At 43.9% G+C, this 20,125-nt stretch overlaps 2 protein-coding genes across 6 annotated transcripts in view; one reads left to right on the top strand and one right to left on the bottom strand.

Annotated features, from left to right (window-relative positions):
• Positions 1-19,870, bottom strand: part of LOC107372597 (gastrula zinc finger protein XlCGF57.1) — a 37,091-nt gene extending 17,221 nt beyond the window's left edge. For 2 of the 4 annotated variants that reach the window (XM_070542329.1, XM_070542328.1), the window contains exons 1-2: positions 19,371-19,870; positions 19,127-19,239 (exon numbers count right to left, since the gene is read on the bottom strand). In XM_070542329.1, coding sequence (XP_070398430.1) covers positions 19,127-19,136 — 10 coding nt within the window. In that variant the 5' untranslated portion in view covers positions 19,137-19,239; positions 19,371-19,870. Of the gene's footprint in view, positions 1-286; positions 907-4,533; positions 4,768-19,126; positions 19,240-19,370 lie in introns of those variants that run through there. The other 2 variants (XR_011515667.1, XR_011515666.1) reach the window with 2 other exon arrangements.
• On the top strand, positions 11,620-15,500 carry LOC139062080 (uncharacterized). Of its 2 annotated transcripts, none has more exons than XM_070542330.1 (2): positions 11,620-11,867; positions 12,009-15,500. In XM_070542330.1, exon 2 carries the CDS (start codon positions 13,338-13,340, stop codon positions 14,646-14,648), a length of 1,311 nt encoding a protein of 436 aa, XP_070398431.1. In that variant the 5' UTR covers positions 11,620-11,867; positions 12,009-13,337; the 3' UTR covers positions 14,649-15,500. Both variants share the same exon structure in this region, with proteins under 2 accessions (XP_070398431.1, XP_070398432.1).
• Positions 19,871-20,125: the final 255 nt, after the last annotated feature.

A 20,125-nucleotide genomic window follows, 5' to 3' on the forward strand; every position in this document is an offset into this window, starting at 1 on the left:
CGCCTCTGGCTTATATTGTCTTTGGTTCATAGCCTTTCAATCTATAGTTTTACTACTGGTGTGTGTATATGAATAATAGTCAGGAAAACATCCAAATCTATTGACCTAAGTCTGCCTGTCTACAGAGAGGGTTTATATATATATATATATATATATATATATATATATATATATATATATATATATATATATATATATATATATGTACATATATATATATGTACATATATAAATATATATATATATATATATGTATATACACACACACACACACACACACATATATATACATATATGTAATTAAGTGTTAATTACATTTAATTAAGGACCATAAGACATTAAATTTCATATCGATTATCTGAATTCCATCTTATGGACACTGAGTTATTTAAATGAGAAGATTGGATCTTTTTATTGCAGGGATTTTAAAATAACACCTTGTATTAACTGAGAGACAAGAGAAGAGAGACTTTCAAACGTTTAAGTAAATTTATTACTAAATAATTTTAAACAATTTAACAAGACTAACTCTCTAATGATGGATGCTCTGTTTGAATGAAGTGTGAGGTGAATGGTGTGTGGTGAATGAGTGTCATTCAGAACCCTCACATGCGGAAAAACAAAGTCTGAGTGGGAGATTATGTTTTGCTCTTAACTTATCAGAGTTTGAGACTCGTAGTCAGAAACACATGAGACGCCATTTATGTCGCATCCACATACCCTCAGTGAGACCTCCGTACAGATCCGGATGCCAGGTCCACGGAACCTCCGCTGGTACTAGAGCCGATGAAGCAGCGTCGACAGTACAACAAACCAGTCTTTGGATAGTCTCCAGGTAAAAAGTGACAGGTGTTTCACAGCGTCAAAAAGGGGACCCTCCTTGAGTCAGCGAGTTCAGCTTTTATTCTGAAAGGTACCAGTGCTTGGTTGGTAACAACGCAACAGAATTTTCCCAGCTTGAATGGTTCTCAGCTTAAAAAGAGAAGTACAGGTGGTCAGTCCAATACTCCACTTAACATGCGGTGAACTTCATGGGATCTTGAGAACGAGATCTTGAGAACTGAACTTAAGATGGCGTTGGAACTGTTTTATTAATCTGGATGTTTTTGATTCTGGACGAATCAAAGCTGACAGATTTAATAAACACCACAGAGACTCTGCCACGCTTCAGACTAGGAAGGTTCTGATTGGATCAGTACAGCAATGCGTCATGTGATTGTTTTCCTTAGTGTATCAGTGTGTCTAGTGAACTAGAATAAGTCATATCACTTATTAAAACATTTTAATCATAATATTGTGATTTCACAGATCGGTCACATTGTATCATTGACTAACAGTTGTTATGATTAGCTTTATTGAAAATAGAGTTCTTTAATTTAAGAAAAGAGTCTAATCAACTTCTGTCTTCATTGCTGGAAAGTAAACATTTTAGAAACAAATGCATGACCTTGAGGCTGTTTCATGCACTCTGGCGCTGTGTCAAAGGGAACTGTGGAAAAGGTTAAATAACCTTGGAGGAATAGCCCCTTCATCACGTTTTATACATACATACATATATATATACATATATATATATATATATATACATATACATATATATATATATATATATATATATATACATACATACATACATATATACATATACATATATATATATATATATATACATATATATATATATACATATACATATATATATATATATATACATATATATATATATATACATATACATATATATATATATACATATATATATATATATACATATACATATATATATATATACATATATATATATATATATATACATATATATATATATATTAGGGCTGTCAAAAATAATGCGTTAACGACGTTAATTCGTTTTGGTCATCAATTACGTCAATTATTTTAACGCATTCGACGCATGTGCAGTGTGACAAATCATTTGTTAGAAAAGTGTTTGGGGAGTAAAGGCGAGATGGAGCAAGGTGGGCCTATGGATGGATTCAGATATAAAAAGAATAATGATGGTACTGTTAACAAGTGCAAGGTTTTTTGCCAGATTTGTAATAAGGAGTTTCAATTTCACCAGAGCTGTTCAAGCTTGAGGTACCATGTCAACGCCAAACATGCGTTTGCTGGTGGACCCTCAGGTGCTGCAAGTGGTTCGTGCCAGACTACGCTGGATTGTCCAAGGTCATTAACAAAATCAACCTCAGATAAGTTGACCAACACAATAGCAAAATGGATTGCAAAGGATTGTAGACCCATTGGCATTGTGGAAGACCCGGGCTTCGTGGACGTTTTGCAAGTCGCGTCTCAAGACTCATCCTATAAGCAGCCAACAAGATCCACAGTTATGGCGAAAATTCACGAGCTCTATGAAAACGAAAAAGAAAAAAGGAAAGAGGTCTTGGCTCAAGTAAATCATATCACCCTGACAGGAGACCACTGGACATCTGTGAGTAACAACAATTACCTCGGAGTAATGGCACATTACATCAGTGACGCATGGGAACTGAAGTCTTTTGCGCTGACTATATTAAAAACGAGGAGCGTCATTTTGCGGATGCTTGTAAAGAACAGTTCCTGTCTGTGGCACGTAAGTGGGACATAGAGGGGAAAACGACAACTATTGGAAATGACAGTGCTCGCAACATGGTTGCCGCAATTCGACTTACACTGTATGAACACATGAACTGTGTCATTCACATGGTGCAGAGAAGTGTCACAGTGAGTCTTGCTGACAGCGGCTTTGTGAATGCTTTGGTCAAGGCTCTCAAAGTTGTCGGTCATTTTCAGCACAGCCCAGCAAATTCTGCAGAGCTTCAAGCACAACAAGCCAGCCTGGGAAAGAAGCAAGAGCCATTGATCAAGGATGTTCCAACACGTTGGAATTCGACGCTGGAAATGGTCAAGTGCTTGAGCAGCAATAAAGAGGCTGTCATCGCAGCCCTGGACAATCAGGAGCACAAACTCCTTTTGCCGACCGCAGCAGAGTGGGATAAACTGCAGAGGCTGGAGACACTTCTGGAGCCATGCAGGTAAATCAGTCTGTAGCCCATCAAATAATATTGCCTTGATTATTTTCTGGAATAAATTAAACCGAGTTTAATATCTATAACATGTATGTATGTGAAAAATAATGATGAATATGTTGCTAACACTCTCTCTCTCTCTCTCTCTCTCTCTCTCTCTCTCTCTCTCTCTCTCTCTCTCTCTCTCTCTCTCTCTCTCTCTCTCTCTCTCTCTCTCTCTCTCTCTCTCTCTCTCTCTCTCTCTCTCTCTCTCTCTCTCTCTCTCTCTCTCTCTCTCTCTCTCTCTCTCTCTCTCTCTCTCTCTCTCTGTGTGTGTGCTTGTGTATGTGTTTGTGTGTGTGTGTGTGTGTGCGTAGGTATGTGACTGAGCTCCTGGGTGGGGAGGCTTATGTCTCCTGTTCTCTGGTACTACCTGTCATGGTCTGTGTCAGCGTCTTCCTTCATGTGTCTCCTGATGTTTCTCCATTCCTCTCTAGATTCCCTTTTGTGACTCTTAGCACACTCATGTTTCCTTTGTCTGCGTCTCAGTTATGTGTCTTATGTTGTAGCCCTTTGAAATCATTCCACCCAGGTCCTGTGTCATTCATTCATCTCCAGCCTCTTTGTCCCCAGCTCGGTGTGTGTATCATTCCCCTGCTTAGAGGTTGTGTGTGTGTGTGTGTGTGTGCGCGTCCTGCCCCAGTTCGGTGTGTGTGTGTGTGTGTGCGCGTCCTGCCCCAGTTCGGTGTGTGTGTGTGTGTGTGTGTGTGTGCGTCCATCCCCATCTCGGCGTTTGTGTGTGCGCGCGCGTGTCCTGCCCCAGTTCGGTGTTTGTGTGTGTGTGTGTGTGTGTGTGCGCGTGCCCATTCCCCAGTTCAGCGTGTGTGTTTATGTGTGTGTCAGTGTGTGTGCGAGCCCATCCCTCAGCATTTAGGTTTAGTTTTGTGTTTTAGGTGTAACGTGAGGAAATATGGGTTTTCTGTCACAAAGGTGATACTTGGCTCGGCTGGGTCAATAGCTGGGTCGCTGAGAACTTTCACCCACAGATTGAGACCTTTGCAGACATGAAGTCTGCAAGAGTCTGCTGGAAACCATAACATCTGAACACCTGCAGTACCAGAAGATGTGTTCCCAGGAAATGTAGTCACAACAAGTCGTAAACTTCCTTTCCTCTATTTTAATGATAAAGATTAATCATTCTCATTTTGCTCATTATAAATGTGTTTTAATCAAATGATTGATTATTATGCTTTGGGTAATTATAATGGATTAATGAATCCATGCTTAATTAAATAATGTTTGAGGATGTTTGTTAACGACCTTCACGCACACACACACTCAAACACACCCACACACCGATTCTCACAGTAAACTCCAAAACACATTTGCTGACGCACACGTTTTGCTTTGAGAAGAGAAAGGCTTTTGGTAAGTTTCAGTCTTATGGTTCAGTTCGAGTTTGTCAACGAGAGAGTTCGGACGTGTTGAACACGCACCCGGGGAAGGGAGCCTGGAGCTCCTGCCCCCCCCCCCCCCCCCCCCCCCCCCACGCTATTCCGGTCAAGCCAGACCAGATAGCTGAATTACAATCGCTAACGCAGACTCGTCCAGAGTCTTTGATTTTCTGAGTGAATTAAACTTAAGAAAGCGCATCTGCAAACGCTTTATCATCACGTGTACCGAGGTCATCTCCTGGACCGGGTCGCAGCACGCCTTCGTCTTCTCTGCCAGCCGAGGTGTCACCCCTGGATGAAACATCGTCCTTTGACGTCCCGGGTCCAAGAGGAGGGTCCGAATATGGTGAGACAGAACACGAGAGATAGCGTTGATGCATCTTTTCCAACAAAACCTAAGTTTATTCAAACCATCACTTTTCACTCAGACACCTGTTTCTTCCTGAAGCAAAATCAGAGGCACACACGCATTCATCTCACCTCATGTTCAATTCTCACTACACTTTGCACACACGCATCCATAATCACATCATATCACTCAATCTTCAGCACCTCCAACAGAAGGTCTATTTGAGCAAGTTTACAATATCAACTGTTAAAGATTGTTCAACAAAGTTGCCAATGTTGATTGTCATTTCGATGTTTACCATTTCAAAAATCATTAGTTTAGTTTGAAGAATTAAAACTTTTAACTTTCAAACTTGTTTCTTCATTGAACTGAAACACAGACACACGGATATTATCGTCAGTTTATCGATGAAAACAACCTTTGAGTCTTCTTAAAACTATACAATTTGGTTATTAATTTAATAAAATTAATATCACAAATTAATATGTAGAATGGTTCCTCTTTCATAAAAGAGCATAAACCATAACGCTACATAGGTTTATCTGCCCTCCACTGGTTCTGTTTCCCCATTTAGTTAATTGTTGTCACCCGCCTTCCCTCCAGCCGTCACTCCACACACCTGCTTCCTGTTTCCTTAATTGTTCTCCCTATGTATTTAAGCCCTGTCTTGTCTCTGTTTGGTGTCGGTCCATTGTTGTTTGTAATTCTGTCATATCTTCTCGTGCCTCTCATTTTTGGATCTAGTCTTCTTGTGCCTCTCGTGTTTTTGGATCTCCAGATCTTTATCTGGATTGTTGGACTTTGGCTCCCAGCCCTTTGGAATTACTTTTGTTTTTGTTCATCCTAAAATAAAAGGATTTTTTAATTTATTCAACTTCTGCCTCGTGTCATCCTGGGTTACTCCATTTTGGGTCCAACCATCCTCGTAACGTGACAGAATGGACCGACCAACCAGGACCCAGCGTACCCGGATGTACAATTTTCATGGTGACCGGGACTCCTGTAGGACTTTTTTATTGGACTTGGTGAGATTTTATGGCTCGGACATGTTGGACACGGACTTGGTTATTAACACGGTGCTCCTCCTAAGGGGAGGAGCCCTGCAATGGGCCAGCCGTTACATAGAGCAAAATCCTATAGAGGAGTTAGTTTTTTGGGATTTCACAGAGGATCTGCAGGACGCTTGCAGCAGCTCACAAGTTCCCTCCTTTTCAATGGATTACAACCTGTCAGCAAGCGCCGTTGTAAGAGCTGCCTTCTCCGCATCGTCAAAGCGCCCCACCTCCACACCCTCACCTGGTCTGGTCAGCGCCACCTTCCCATCTCCGGTGGGCTGTCATACTTCATCACCCTCTGCTCCGAGACTTCAGTCCTTCCCTGCCCCGGTCCAAACCATCAGGACCGGTTTCGTCACCTTCTCCCCTGAACCTGTTGGCGCCATCTCAGCACCTCTGATGGGCCAAACCTTCACACCCTCACCTGGTCCTGACAGTGCCACCATTTCCTCTCCGGTGTTCTGTAACTCGTCCTCTGTACCTGCATTCGTCACTCCCGCACCTCCTATGAGCCGCGCCCGCCGTCGACGTCACCGCCATCATCCACAGCCACCCAATGTCAGAGTTGTGCCACCTATTCTAGAGGCCCCTGCTCTGCAACCCATATCTGAACTCATCCAGTCGTCTGAAGCCAGAGCTGTGCCGCCTGATCAAGAGGCCCCTGCTCTGCACACCGACCCAGAACCCTTGAACCCATCCGAAGCCAGAGTTGTGCCGCTTACCCAAGAGGCCCCTGCTCTGCAGCCCGAACCTGGACTTATGGAGCAGTCTGGGGCCGTAATTGTGCCGCCTAATCAAGAGGGCCCCTGCTCTGCTGCCTGAGCCAGAACTCCTTAAGCCGTCTGCTGTCAGAGTTGTGCCGCCTGTCTCAGAGGCCCCTGCTCTTCAACCCAGGACGGAGCTCCATCTACCATCTCCGCAACCTGCCTCAGCGGTGGTCCCAGAGGAAGCATCGCATCCAGTCTCAGCTGTGGTCCCGGAGGACGCATCGCATCCAGCCTCAGTGGTGGTCCCGGAGGACGCATCGCATCCTGCTTCAGCTGTGGTCTCGCAGGACGCATCGCATCCAGCCTCAGCGGTGGTCCCTATGGTCGCATCGCATCCTGCCTCGGCGGTGGTCCAAGTGGACGCATCACATCCTGCCTCGGCGGTGGTCCAAGTGGACGCATCACATTCTGCTTTGGCGGTGGTCCAAGAGGACGTATCGCATTCTGCTTCTGCGGTGGTCCAAGAGGACGCTCCGCATCCTGCTTCGGCGGAGGTCCAAGAGGACGCCCCGCATTCTGCGGTGGTCCCAGAGGACGCTCCACATCCGGTCCAGCCCGTCAACGAGACTGCGATCCGGCCTGTTCCCGAGTCGGAGGTTCCTGTCCCCGAGTCTGAGGTTCCTGTTCCCGAGTCGGAGGTTCCAGTCCCCGAGTCGGAGGTTCCTGTCCCCGAGTCGGAGGTTCCTGTCCCCGAGTCGGAGGTTCCAGTCCCCGAGTTGGAGGTTCCAGTCCCCGGGTCGGAGGTTCCGTTCCCCGGGTCGGAGGTACCAGTCCCCGGGTCAATATCGATGTCCCCGTCTCAAGTCTCGACGTCCCCGTCTCAAGTCTCGACGTCCTTGTCTCAAGTCTCGACGTCCTCGTCTCAAGTCTGGACGTCCTTGTCCAAAGTCTCGACGTCTCAAGGGTTCCAGTCCCCTGCGTTCCAGTCTCCCAAGTCCCCTGTGTTCCAGTCTCCCGAGTCCCCTGTGTTCCAGTCTCCCGAGTCCCCAGTGTTCCAGTCACAGTCCCAGTCCCCAGTGTTCCAGTCTCCCGAGTCCCCTGAGTTCCAGTCTCCCGAGTCCCGTGTTCCAGTCTCCCGAGTCCCCTGTGTTCCAGTCTCCCGAGTCCCCTGTGTTCCAGTCTCCTGAGACCCTGCCTCGTCCTTTGAAGTCCCTTACTCCTCTTCCTCCTAAGCCCTCAATCTCTAGAGTTTCCTGTTCCTGGCTCCTGGTTCCCCGTCGTCGGCCTCCAAGACTTTCCTGGTCCCGCCTCTTGGTTCCCCGTCGCCGGCCCCCAAAACCTCCCTGGTCCCGCCTCTTGGTTCCCCGTCACCGGCCCCCAAGACTTCCTTGGTCCCGCCTCCTGGTCCCGTCGCCGGCCTCCCGGGGTCTCCTGTTCCCTCCTCGCCCGCCCTTATTTGGGTTGTGTTTTGTTGGTTCCCTCCTCTGGTTTTCTCGTGCCCTGTGTGTCTTGTCTTGTGCTTGTTGTTGTTTGTTCATGTTGGGGCGTCTGGTATCCGCCCCTTGGGGGGTGGTTACTGTCATGATCTGTGTCTGCGTCTTCCTTCATGTGTCTCCTGATGTTTCTCCATCCCTCTCTAGTTTCCCTTTTGTGTCTCTTAGCGCCCTCATGTGTCCGTTGTCTGTGTTTCACTTATGTGTCTTATGTTGTAGCCCTTTGAAATCATTCCTCCCAGGTCCGGTGTCATTCATTCATCTCCAGCCTCTTTGTCCCCAGCTCGGTGTGTGTATCATTCCCCTGCTTAGAGGTTGTGTGTGTGTGTGTGTGCGTGTCCTGCCCCAGTTCTGCGTTTGTGTGTGTGTGTGTATGTGTGCATGCCCTTCCCCATCTCGGCGTTTGTGTGCGCGCGTGTGTCCTACCCCAATTCGGTGTTTGGGTGTGTGCGCGTGCCCATTCCCCAGTTCAGTGTATGTGAGTTCATGTGTGTGTCAGTGTGTGTATGTGTGTGTGAGAGCCCTTCCCTCAGCCTTTAGGTTTAGTTTTGTGTTTTAGGTTTATCTGCCCTCCACTGGTTCTGTTTCCCCATTTAGTTAATTGTTGTCACCCGCCTTCCCTCCAGCCCTCACTCCACACACCTGCTTCCTGTTTCCTTAATTGTTCTCCCTATGTATTTAAGCCCTGTCTTGTCTCTGTTTGGTGTCGGTCCATTGTTGTTTGTAATTCTGTCATATCTTCTCGTGCCTCTCATTTTTGGATCTAGTCTTCTTGTGCCTCTGGTGTTTTTGGATCTCCAGATCTTTATCTGGATTGTTGGACTTTGGCTCCCAGCCCTTTGGAATTACTTTTGTTTTTGTTCATCCTAAAATAAAAGGATTTTTTTATTTATTCAACTTCTGCCTCGTGTCATCCTGGGTTACTGCATTTTGGGTCCAACCCTCCTTGTAACGTGACACTACCTTCTCTCTGCCACTTGCGTCTCAAGATAGAAGCCTGTGATGAGGACCCTGGATATGTGGTGCGATTCAAGGCCAAGTTCAAGGAGGAGATAGCATCCTGTCAAGAACAGCTCAACAGTGCATGGCTCCAGATTGCTACAGTATTGGATCCTCGTTTCAAAGACTTAAAATGCCTGTCTCAGAGGCCCCTGCTCTTCAACAGACAGGGAAGAGGTGTGGACCACACTTGAAGGAATGCTGCAACAAGAATCGCCCAGAAAGTCTTCATAGACACATGATGATGGGCCACCCAGTAAGAAAATCTGCCTTCTGCAAATGAGCTCAGATACAGAATCAGAAGATGAAGACGTCCAACCTGCCATACACAGGTACAGAGCAGAGCCCACCGTTGAATTGGAGGACTGCCCCTTGAGGCTGAAGTGTAAACTCCCCTCAGAAGAAATGTGGAATGCTGCTATTGCCATGGAAACTCTTTCTCCCTATCTCAGCCTGGGCGGGACTGTGACCGGTGAAGGCCGTGGAACCGTATCTAGGGTCAATGCGCTCTCTATCCTAATAATCTCCTTCCCCTGTCCAAACGGAGGTGGTGAGCGCTGCTGCCCTTCGGGGATGCTTGCGGCTGCGCACTCTGAAGTGAGGAGAGTCCCAGAACCCTGCCTCCCCACCTAGTGGAGACTTATGTTGTGTATCGTCTGAAGTCTGTGTGCATATCTGACTGAGATGTTTTTTTGCATAGCAAAGCTATCCTCTCTGTCGGGGGTAACTCTGAAGTGCCTTTTTTCCCCTCCTCCTGACTCTATCCTCATATAAACCCTCTCAATCTATAACGGTAGCGCGACTCATGTCGCGAATGACCACAGTCACCAATTCTTGTCGTGTCTATGTATGAGTGTATGGCTGATCTTGGAATTGTCTACTGAAACAATTGCCCCTCGGGCAATCAATTTCCCTCTGGGATTAATAAAGTATTATTGAATTGCATTGAGGTGGTGGGCATCTCATTCAGGAGCCTATGAGAAGCTGGCCTCACTAGCTCAGAAATTTCTAGCCACTCCCACAACCACTGTTCCCTGTGAATGACTTTTCTCAGTTGCAGGTCACATTGTGAACAAGAAAAGGTCAGCTTTACTTTTGGAAAACGTGAACAAGTTAGTTTGCCTCAGCAACTGGCTGAAAGATGAAAAAGCTCAGTAGATTTGAAAGGTGATGTGCGAACAAAAAGACCAGTTTCAGTGCAACATGTTGTAGTAGTTAGGCTTGCTTGAGCAACTGGATTAGTGAATATAGGAAAAGGTAAAATATTGTTCTTTTGATTGAATTTAAAAGTTTTATTGAAAATATTTTTTCAACACAAAAACACAATGGATGACTCAAATTGTGTATGATAAAAATGTGGAAGGCCACAGTTATGCTTTGACTGCATTTATTGCTTTCTGTTCCATTGAATACTGTATTGTACATCCTGGTTAATAGGAATGCCAAAAAGGAAGCGGTGGGACATTGCAAAGACAAATATTATGGTGTGTAATATGGTTCAGGTTGATTTAAACCACCAATATTTGGCTGTGTTAATAAACAGACATAATATGAAAATTGTGTATCTGTATCCTGTTATTTATCTTTTGGTATGCATTTCAGAAAAAAACTGGTTAGGATTCAGGTGTGGTTTCAAATAGTGATTAATCATGATTAATCCACTGAAAATTCTGCTTAATCTGATTAAAATTTTTAAATCATTTGACAGCCCTAACATATATATATATATATATATATATATATATATATATATATATATATATATATATATATATATATATATATATATAGTAATGTCAGTTGTTGTAGTCGTATTTACAGTAATTTCATTTAGACCAAAATAATCTGCTTGTATGATGGATTTCTGGTCAGGGTCAATGATTTAGAAGTTAGAAGTTAACCCATCAACTAGGGCTGGGCGATATGGCCTAAAATCAATATCACGATATATTGAGGATTTCACCTCGATAATGATAAATGGACGATAACTGCAGGTATGTGCATAAAACAAAAGTTGTCCACTAGATGGGGCTGTCACATGTATCACGTTGAGTCACATTTCTACGTGACTCAAGGTGGTACAGCTTCTTAAAGGTAACGTTGCCAACCTACACACATCTTTTCATTTTTTTATTATTTATTTATTGACGGGAAAAGTGATTTCGATATAAGTCAGAAATTTCGATAACGATAATTTTTCGGTTTATTTCGCAGCCCTACCATCAACATATAAAAAAATGGACATTACCCCCCCATTGCTCTCCCTGTTAGTTGCTGCTGAGGCATCGCAAAACCGAGGCTCATCTATGGCCACTGGGTTGGCTGGTAAACCTGCTGAACACCTAAGGTATGCTAATTCAGTGGTAGCTGTTCTGTTGGTCCCAGTGATGTCTGGGTGGGAGAGGTGGTAGCATGGATACCTATAGGCCCATTGCTCTGGCTAGCACTCTCTCAAAAGTCTTGGAAAGAACTCTGCTGGACAGAATTAATGATGCCTTAAAAATCACAGCCAGTTTGGCTTTGAGTCTGAGCGTGGACAAGCATGTGTATTGTAAAGGTGAATGTAAAGGTGAACTATTTCTTTATGTTTAACAACGGCAAAGGTATACGGGCTTTTATTTTGATAGCGTCATAGCAACCGTAGCCAAGTAGGGAGGCGCAACGGGCGCAACACAGAAGAAGCAAACGGAAATCCATTAGAAGTAAAGACGGAGCAAAGGATAGGCTATTAGCAGTTCACGGAGAAGAAGACAAAGAAAGTTTGAAGAATACTTCTGTCTAGCTTCAGTTGATAAGGGGAACAAGGTTTGTAACTATAATTCAGAATGTTGTTATGAAAACGGAACGTGTCTATATGATTGTATTAATTGTGAAAACGGCTACCAATGTAATCAGTTATGCATTATGGTTTATTTTCTGATTTATTTATTTTTTGTTTATGCCTAGCTCTTACGTTGGTTGGTTGATGATACGGACGGCTCAATAAATCATCATTCACCATCAGTTCCGGCCTTCTCGATATTGACTGAATGCTACAGTAAGAGCTTGACCGCCCCCTCTTGCCGCACGGTGTGGTTTCAAGGTTCAATGGCAGTACCCGCAACGTCCAGCAGAGGGCAGAAGTTGGTCAGGAATTGAAACGGATCAAGGCAAAGTAAAATGGAAGACAGGCTGCAACAGTAAGTCAAACGGCCCTAACTGAACAGATGACAACTCTGCAAAGGGAAATTCAAGACTTAAAGGACTCACTTCAGGATGAAAGTAATGCGAGACAGGACATTAAAGATTCAATCAAATGCAAAGAACAAATGATAAGTGAACTTCAAGATAAAATTCAAAACACGTCAGATCTGCCAAGACGCTCTGAAAGAGTTAAAGTCCAAACAGAAAAGATAATACATCTACGGGAAGAAATGATCAAAAAGGAAAAAAAAAAGCTTGTTCTTTATGAGCAATGGAAAGCACAGGCTCGTGAAACGAGAGAAAAATTAAAGGAAGATATAACAGTGAAGGAGATGTCAGAACTTGCTGACATAATAGAAGAAAGGAGAGATGATATATTAAAGTTATATTCAGAAAATAGAACCTAAATGGCACCATCATCTGACGTAAGGAGAAAGATCGATGCATGTGAAGCAGTAACTAAGGAGATCATAGGGATAATTCTGGAAAGAATAAGTGGTGTTGATGGAGATTTTGATGCAGATCGTGAAAAAGCTCGTTTACGTGAACTTTTAGAGCATGACTACGCCATTTCCATATATGGATCAACTGCAGCATCAAATCGCAGCCAGCGATCCTCAGCTTCCCATCTTACAGCAAAACGAGCTGAAGCAGCAGCAGAACTAGCAGCAAAGGAGGTTGAGTATGAGGTCGCGCTGGAGGAACAAAGACAACAAGAAAAAATAAGGGCTCTAGAGGAAGAGCATAAAAAGCAGGTGGCAGTTCAAAATGCAGAGTTAGAACACCTGAGAGCACAAAGGGATGTGAAAGCAGCTCGAGCCAGATTTGAAGCATATGACAGGCATTTACTACAAGTGGGTGATGTACAGTCAATTATAGATGAAAAGGTGAGCCCAAACATCACACCTAAACAGCCGTTACCAGCAGTCTCCTTTGGTCCTGTGCAGACAGCTCTCCCTACTGTTACTGAGTTGGCACCAGCAGTGCAGGAAGCTCCCCCCCAGTGTTACCCAGCTAGCACAGGCAGTTCAAGACAGCATAAGATTAAACAAACTTCCTACGCCAGAACCAACAGTTTTTAGTGGCGACCCAATGCATTTTATTGAATGGAAATCCACATTTACATCACTGATTGATCAAAAGGGCATCTCAGCAGCAGATAAACTGTACTATTTGAAGAGATATGTAACAGGGTCAGCTCGCAAATGCATTGAAGGGACTTTCTTTAGGAGTGATGAAGCCGCATATAAGGATGCTTGGGACAAGTTAAACCAAAGATACGGCCAGCCCTTTATTATACAGAAATCATTCCGAGAGAAGCTATCAAACTGGCCAAAGGTGCTGTCCAGAGATGCTGATGGATTAAGAACTTTTGCGGACTTCCTAAATGCATGCATGCTCGCTATACCTCATGTAAAGGGTTTGCAAATACTTAACGACTGTGAGGAAAATCAAAAATTACTGCACAAACTACCAGACTGGATAAATGCAAGATGGAACAGACAGGTAACAAAGACTTTAATGGAAGGTGGTGAGTTTCCAAGTTTTAGTGACTTTGCATCCTTTCTCTCTGTTGAAGCTGAAGTTGCATGTAACCCATTCACCTCCATTCATGCCCTTCGTTACTCTGAAACTAACAGCAACAAAGGAAACACAAGAGAACGAAAAGGGAACAAAGCAAGTGTTTTTAAGACAAATTCAACGGAACAAAGTAACACAAAGTCAATAATAATAACATCAAAGGATTTTTCATGTGTTCTGTGTCAGATTGCACATCCACTCCACAAGTGTCCAGACTTCTTAAAACTGTCTCTAGAAAACAGAAGAAAGTTTGTGAAGGAGAAAAAACTTTGTTATGGTTGTCTAAAACAAGGTCACAATGCCAAAAACTGCAAACGCCGCTTCAGTTGTGACACCTGCTCAAAGAGGCATCCTACCTGTCTTCATGACGACAATTATTGGAACGGCCTACAAAAAGAGACACATGTGAGTGTAAATAATGGAACTCAAGTTAACTCACCTGCAGCAGCGACGGCTATGTCACTCAATGTTGCCAGACCTGAACGCACAATCAGCACATCAATGATAGTTCCAGTGTGGCTGTCAACTGCTAACAACCCACTCAAAGAAAAACTGGTTTATGCGCTATTAGACACGCAGAGTGATGCTGTCTTCATTGATCAGGATGTAACACATGAGCTGCAGGCAGATGTTTGCCCAGTAAAGCTAAAACTGACTACCATGATGGGAAAAAATGCAGTTGTAAGCAGTGAAAGGGTGTCTGATCTCTTGGTGAGAGGCTATAACTCAGCCACAGTCATAAAGCTTCCTACGGCATATTCAAAGGACTGCATCCCTGCTAACAGAGAACACATACCCACATGTGAAACAGCCAAACAGTAGAGTCACTTGCTGCCCATTGCAGATGAAATCCCTCCACTTCTCAGTTGTGAGATAAGTCTCCTCATAGGTTATACTTGTCCTAGAGCTCTAGCACCTAAACAAGTAATCTTAGGAAAAGATAATGAACCTTATGCTATTCAGACTGATTTGGGATGGAGCATTGTTGGCAACTCAGACCCTGAAGAGAAAACAGACATGACAACCAGGCTTTGTCACAGATGCACCGTTAAAGAGGTTCCTCCTTCCACTCCAGCAGACGCAATACGTGTATTGGAAAGAGACTTCAAAGACGCTGAAAGAAATGAAAAGACTGTGTCACAAGAGGATCTATTATTCCTCCAAAAACTTGAGGAAGGCATAGTACAAACAAAAAAGGGAAATTATGAAATGCCATTGCCGTTCAGGAAAAGACCACAAATGCCAACTAACAGACAACTTGCTGAAAGCAGACTAAGTCCACTGAAACGTAAACTCATGAAGGATCAAAAATACGAGGATTACATGAAATTCATGAAAGAAATGATCAAAAGAGGTGATGCAGAAGAAACTGACGATATTGGACCACCTGGTGAGACATGGTATATACCTCACCACGGTGTTTATCATCCAAAGAAACCTGACAGGTTGCGCATAGTTTTTGACTGTTCAGCTAAACACAATGGTACCTGCCTTAATGATCATTTACTAAATGGCCTTGACATGATCAACAGTTTAACTGGTGTTTTGGTGCGCTTCAGACAGCATAAAGTCGCTCTAATGTGCGACATTGAAAAAATGTTCCACCAGTTTCAGGTTAAGGAAGATGATCGCAACTATTTGCGCTTCTTATGGTGGAAAGATGGTGACGTTAACAGCCAGCCATAAGCATACAGGATGACAGTCCACCTTTTTGGCGCTGCTTCATCCCCAGGGTGTGCGAACTATGGACTCAAACATCTGGCTAAGGAAAACAGATCTGCATATCCTGTAGGCTCACAGTTCATAACCAGGGACTTCTATGTAGATGACGGAGTCACCAACATACAAAAAACTGAGGATGCTATTCAACTAGTAAAGGAAGCACGTGAGCTGTGTGCAAAGGGTGGATTAAGGCTGCATAAGTTTGTATCCAACAACACTGATGTTTTAAACAGCATCCCAACATCACAGCTGGCAACAGATACAAAAACAAAGGACTTGACATTCAAAGAGGCACAAACAGAAAGAGCCCTTGGCATTTATTGGAATGTAGAGAAAGACTGCTTTACGTTCAACATCATGCTGAAGGACCAACCCCCAACCAGACGGGGCATCCTATCAGCAGTTGCAGCAATATATGATCCCCTCGGATTTTTAGCTCCTTATGTGCTCAACGGCAAGGGAATTCTCCAAGAAATGTGCCGTCAAGGAACAGACTGGGACGACCCAATACCAGATCACCTCAGGCCACGGTGGGAGTGCTGGAAGGGAGACCTGCAAAATTTAAAAAACGTCCAGATAAACAGATGTTATGCTCCTGCAGGATTTGGAGAAGTGATCAAAAGAGAAATACATCACTTTTCAGATGCAAGCACCACAGGATACGGCCAATGTACCTATCTTAGACTCACAAACAAAAACAAAGAAGTTCATTGTGCCTTTGTCATGGGCAAAGCACGTGTCTCATCCACAAAGGTCACCACTATACCCAGGTTAGAACTCACCGCAGCCACAGTATCAGTCACAGTGAGCAACATGTTAAAGGAGGAGCTGCTCTGCGATGATGTAGAAGAGTTCTTTTGGACAGATTCAAAGGTCACTTTAGGGTACATAAATAATGAGGCAAGGCGCTTCCACACGTTTGTTGCGAATAGAGTGCAGAAAATACGGAGCCACACCTCACCACAACAATGGTTTCATGTACCTACTGATGAAAATCCCGCCGACATGGCTTCCAGGGGCACTTCTGTAAAGGAACTGCTTTCAGCCAACTGGCTCACCGGCCCTCAGTTTCTGTGGAAAGGAGAAATACAGCTTCCAACAAGAAAGACTGTTGAGCTCCAAGTAGGAGACCCAGAGGTGAGAAAGGTGCAGATCCTAAACACTCAAGCTGTAAAACATGCAAGTCTCAGTGACCACCTCACAAAGTTCTCCTCCTGGTCTCGTGCAGTTAGTGCTGTAGCACGTCTCAGACGATATCTGCTCAAAGACAAATCAAAGACACTCACCACTGTAGCTGAAAGGAAAATAGCTGAAACTGTGATCATCAAAGATGTGCAAGGACAAGTGTATCAAAATGAAAACTTCAAGTGCTCTGCTTCCACCCGGAACATTCATAAAAGAGAACTTGTATGCACGAAAGCGGTGGCGCCAAGTTCAGTACCTTCTTGAGCAGTTCTGGAGCAGATGGAGAAAAGAGTACCTTCAGAACCTTATAGTGAGACAAAAATGGCACACACCTAAAAGAAACATGCAAATTGGAGACATAGTGATGGACAAAGATGACATGCTACCACGCTCTCAATGGAAACTTGGTCGAATCGTGGACACTGTGCAGGACACTGATGGACTTGTCAGAAAGGTCAAAATAGCCTCTGCAGACAAAAATCTAAACAATAAGGGCCAACGTGTCAGCAAAATGTCTGTGGTAGAACGCCCTGTTCATAAGTTGGTCTTGTTGTTAGAAGACTGTAATGTTTGAATCTACAATGCTTGAAAGTGTTTGAAAATGTTTTATTTCTTTATTTTTTGTTAGAATTTTATACAAAGTATCTGTTAAGCTACTGTTATTGTTATGGAAAAATTATTTGTGTTTATATGTTCAATAGCAAATAATTTGGTGGGAGTGTAAAGGTGAATGTAAAGGTGAACTATTTCTTTATGTTTAACAACGGCAAAGGTATACGGGCTTTTATTTTGATAGCGTCATAGCAACCGTAGCCAAGTAGGGAGGCGCAACGGGCGCAACACAGAAGAAGCAAACGGAAATCTATTAGAAGTAAAGACGGAGCAAAGGATAGGCTATTAGCAGTTCACGGAGAAGAAGACAAAGAAAGTTTGAAGAATACTTCTGTCTAGCTTCAGTTGATAAGGGGAACAAGGTTTGTAACTATAATTCAGAATGTTGTTATGAAAACGGAACGTGTCTATATGATTGTATTAATTGTGAAAACGGCTACCAATGTAATCAGTTATGCATTATGGTTTATTTTCTGATTTATTTATTTTTTGTTTATGCCTAGCTCTTACGTTGGTTGGTTGATGATACGGACGGCTCAATAAATCATCATTCACCATCAGTTCCGGCCTTCTCGATATTGACTGAATGCTACATGTATATATGCCCTAAAGGAGATCGTGACCAAATACAGAAACCAGAACTCCTCTTTCTCTATGTGCTTAATTCCAGCATTTCATTAATTGTCTCAGTTATCGTGTTTCAACCATCATTCATCATAATTTGTTCATTATTGTTCCTAACCCTCATCCCACGTCTGCCTGCTGCCCGTCCGCCCTGCGCTCCCACCGCTCACCTTTCCTGAAGTCCTGGACAATAACCCGTTCGACTCCTCAAACCACCACCTTGCCTACAAGCTCACCACCTCCTCAGATCTGACTCCTTCCCTCCCCCTCCAGCCCTCAGCTACCAACAATACAGTAAGCCACAATTCTCCGTTCACTTCAGCTACCAGTCTGCAGCCAGTTAATTCTCTCATTTCCAGAATCTCTCGAGCCCGAGACCATCGCCACACGTTGTGTTCTCCCTCAGTTTCCCTTAAATAAACCCTGTTTGCTTTGATTTCCTGTGTCCGAGACCGATTCTCCGTGTCCTGGGTCAAAAACACAACCCCAACATGTCATCTATTCATAAAGCTGCTGCAAAGAGGTGTTCCAAGATACATTGTACACATCCTGGTTTATTGGTATGGTATGCAAATGTTACACACAGGTGCGATGCCCATGGTTACACGTAAAATGGGGTAACAGTGTCTCAGAGCCATTTAAGGTCAGTAATTGAGTCAGACAAGGAGATGTTCTATCCCCTCTTCTTTTTAACCTTTACATGGATGATTCATCAGTGAGGTTAAAGGTCAGCAGGACTGGTTGTGCAGCGGGTGGTGTCATAAATCATCTGATGTATGCAGATGATTTAGTGGTTCTAAGTCCGAGCACCGCTGGTCTACAGCAGCTACTAGATATCTGCTCTGACTATGAAGTAGAACACAACATTGTGTAAAATGCAGCTAAAAGTGTGGTTATGATTCGCCGGGCCGAGGAGGACGAGCAAATGAAGTTTCCAGAGTTTTATCTGTCAGACTCTGTGATTAGTGTCACCAAGAATGTGAAACATCTTGGTCATATCATCACTGAGGACATGAGAGATGATGTCATGTACAGGCAGTGCTGTGAGTTATACGCTCAGAGAAATACACTCGCTCCTAAGTGTGGGTCTTGTTCTGATAAAGTAAAGATAACCTTGTTTAAGGCTTATTTACATATCTGAATGTTGGCAGCCCTACCTGGGTCCATGCTGTCCAGGTCCAGGTGGTGAAGAACACACGATGAATCAGTCCCAGCTGATGGATGATCCTGAAGTGGTAGCAGTTTTTCTTTAGCCGTATTTAGCTAACAGCTGCAATAGAAACAAAGCAGGAGAGCTGATTAAGATGCTGCTTCAGAACAACGCAGGAGATTAAAGATCCAACGCTTTGGTTCTGATCAGCTGAGGACAGATCCAGTCTGGAAAAGAGGACCTTTGCTCACCAGAATTCACGGAGTAGAGCTAACCGCTTTTTCCTCCAGAGTCACATTCAGATTCGGGGCTTTTCCGTCGGAGAGTGCGAGCAGCGATCCTGCATCATGACCAACTCAGATGAGCGAGTCTGATAGAGAGAACCGCTTCAATCTGATGAAAGCAGCAAAACGAGCGCGTTTCTCAGAGAGGCCAAAAGAACAGCAGCAGACCCAGGGGGCAAGGAGTCTAGAGAAAAGCTTTTCTGACCCACAACCTGATTCTGGAGCTCCGATTGTCACGAAGACCGCAGAATATCTTCTCTGGTTCTGGAAAGAACTCCACCAAGTTGTTGAGAAGAAAGTTTCCACAGCCTGGTGAGAAGATTTCTGCAGCAGCAGCAGTTAGTCGCTTTAGCTGATCAACTCTCCCAAAGACTGAAGTGAAGACATTTTTACTGCAGAGCCTCAAATATTCTCCTCACACACCAGAACAACAAGCTAGCTCTGCTAGCAGCTTCCGGTTTCTGTTTTTTCCGGTGGTCGGTGACCAGCGTAAAGGTGCAATCGCGCCACCTGCTGGATCAGAATAAAACACACCTGTGTGTTCATGGGACTAATAAAACCGTATGTACAGTCTATGAATAAAACACACATAACGTGTTATATTTTTATTATTTTAGGTGGTCTCTTCAAAAGCCACCAAAAACAAGTAAAATACGTTTTTCTGTTTGATGTTTTTTAATCTAAATCTGACCATTTTTATTCTTTATGAACTTCAAACAAAC

This window comes from Nothobranchius furzeri, chromosome 12 (assembly GCF_043380555.1).
Source record: "Nothobranchius furzeri strain GRZ-AD chromosome 12, NfurGRZ-RIMD1, whole genome shotgun sequence".
Lineage (NCBI taxonomy): Eukaryota > Metazoa > Chordata > Actinopteri > Cyprinodontiformes > Nothobranchiidae > Nothobranchius > Nothobranchius furzeri.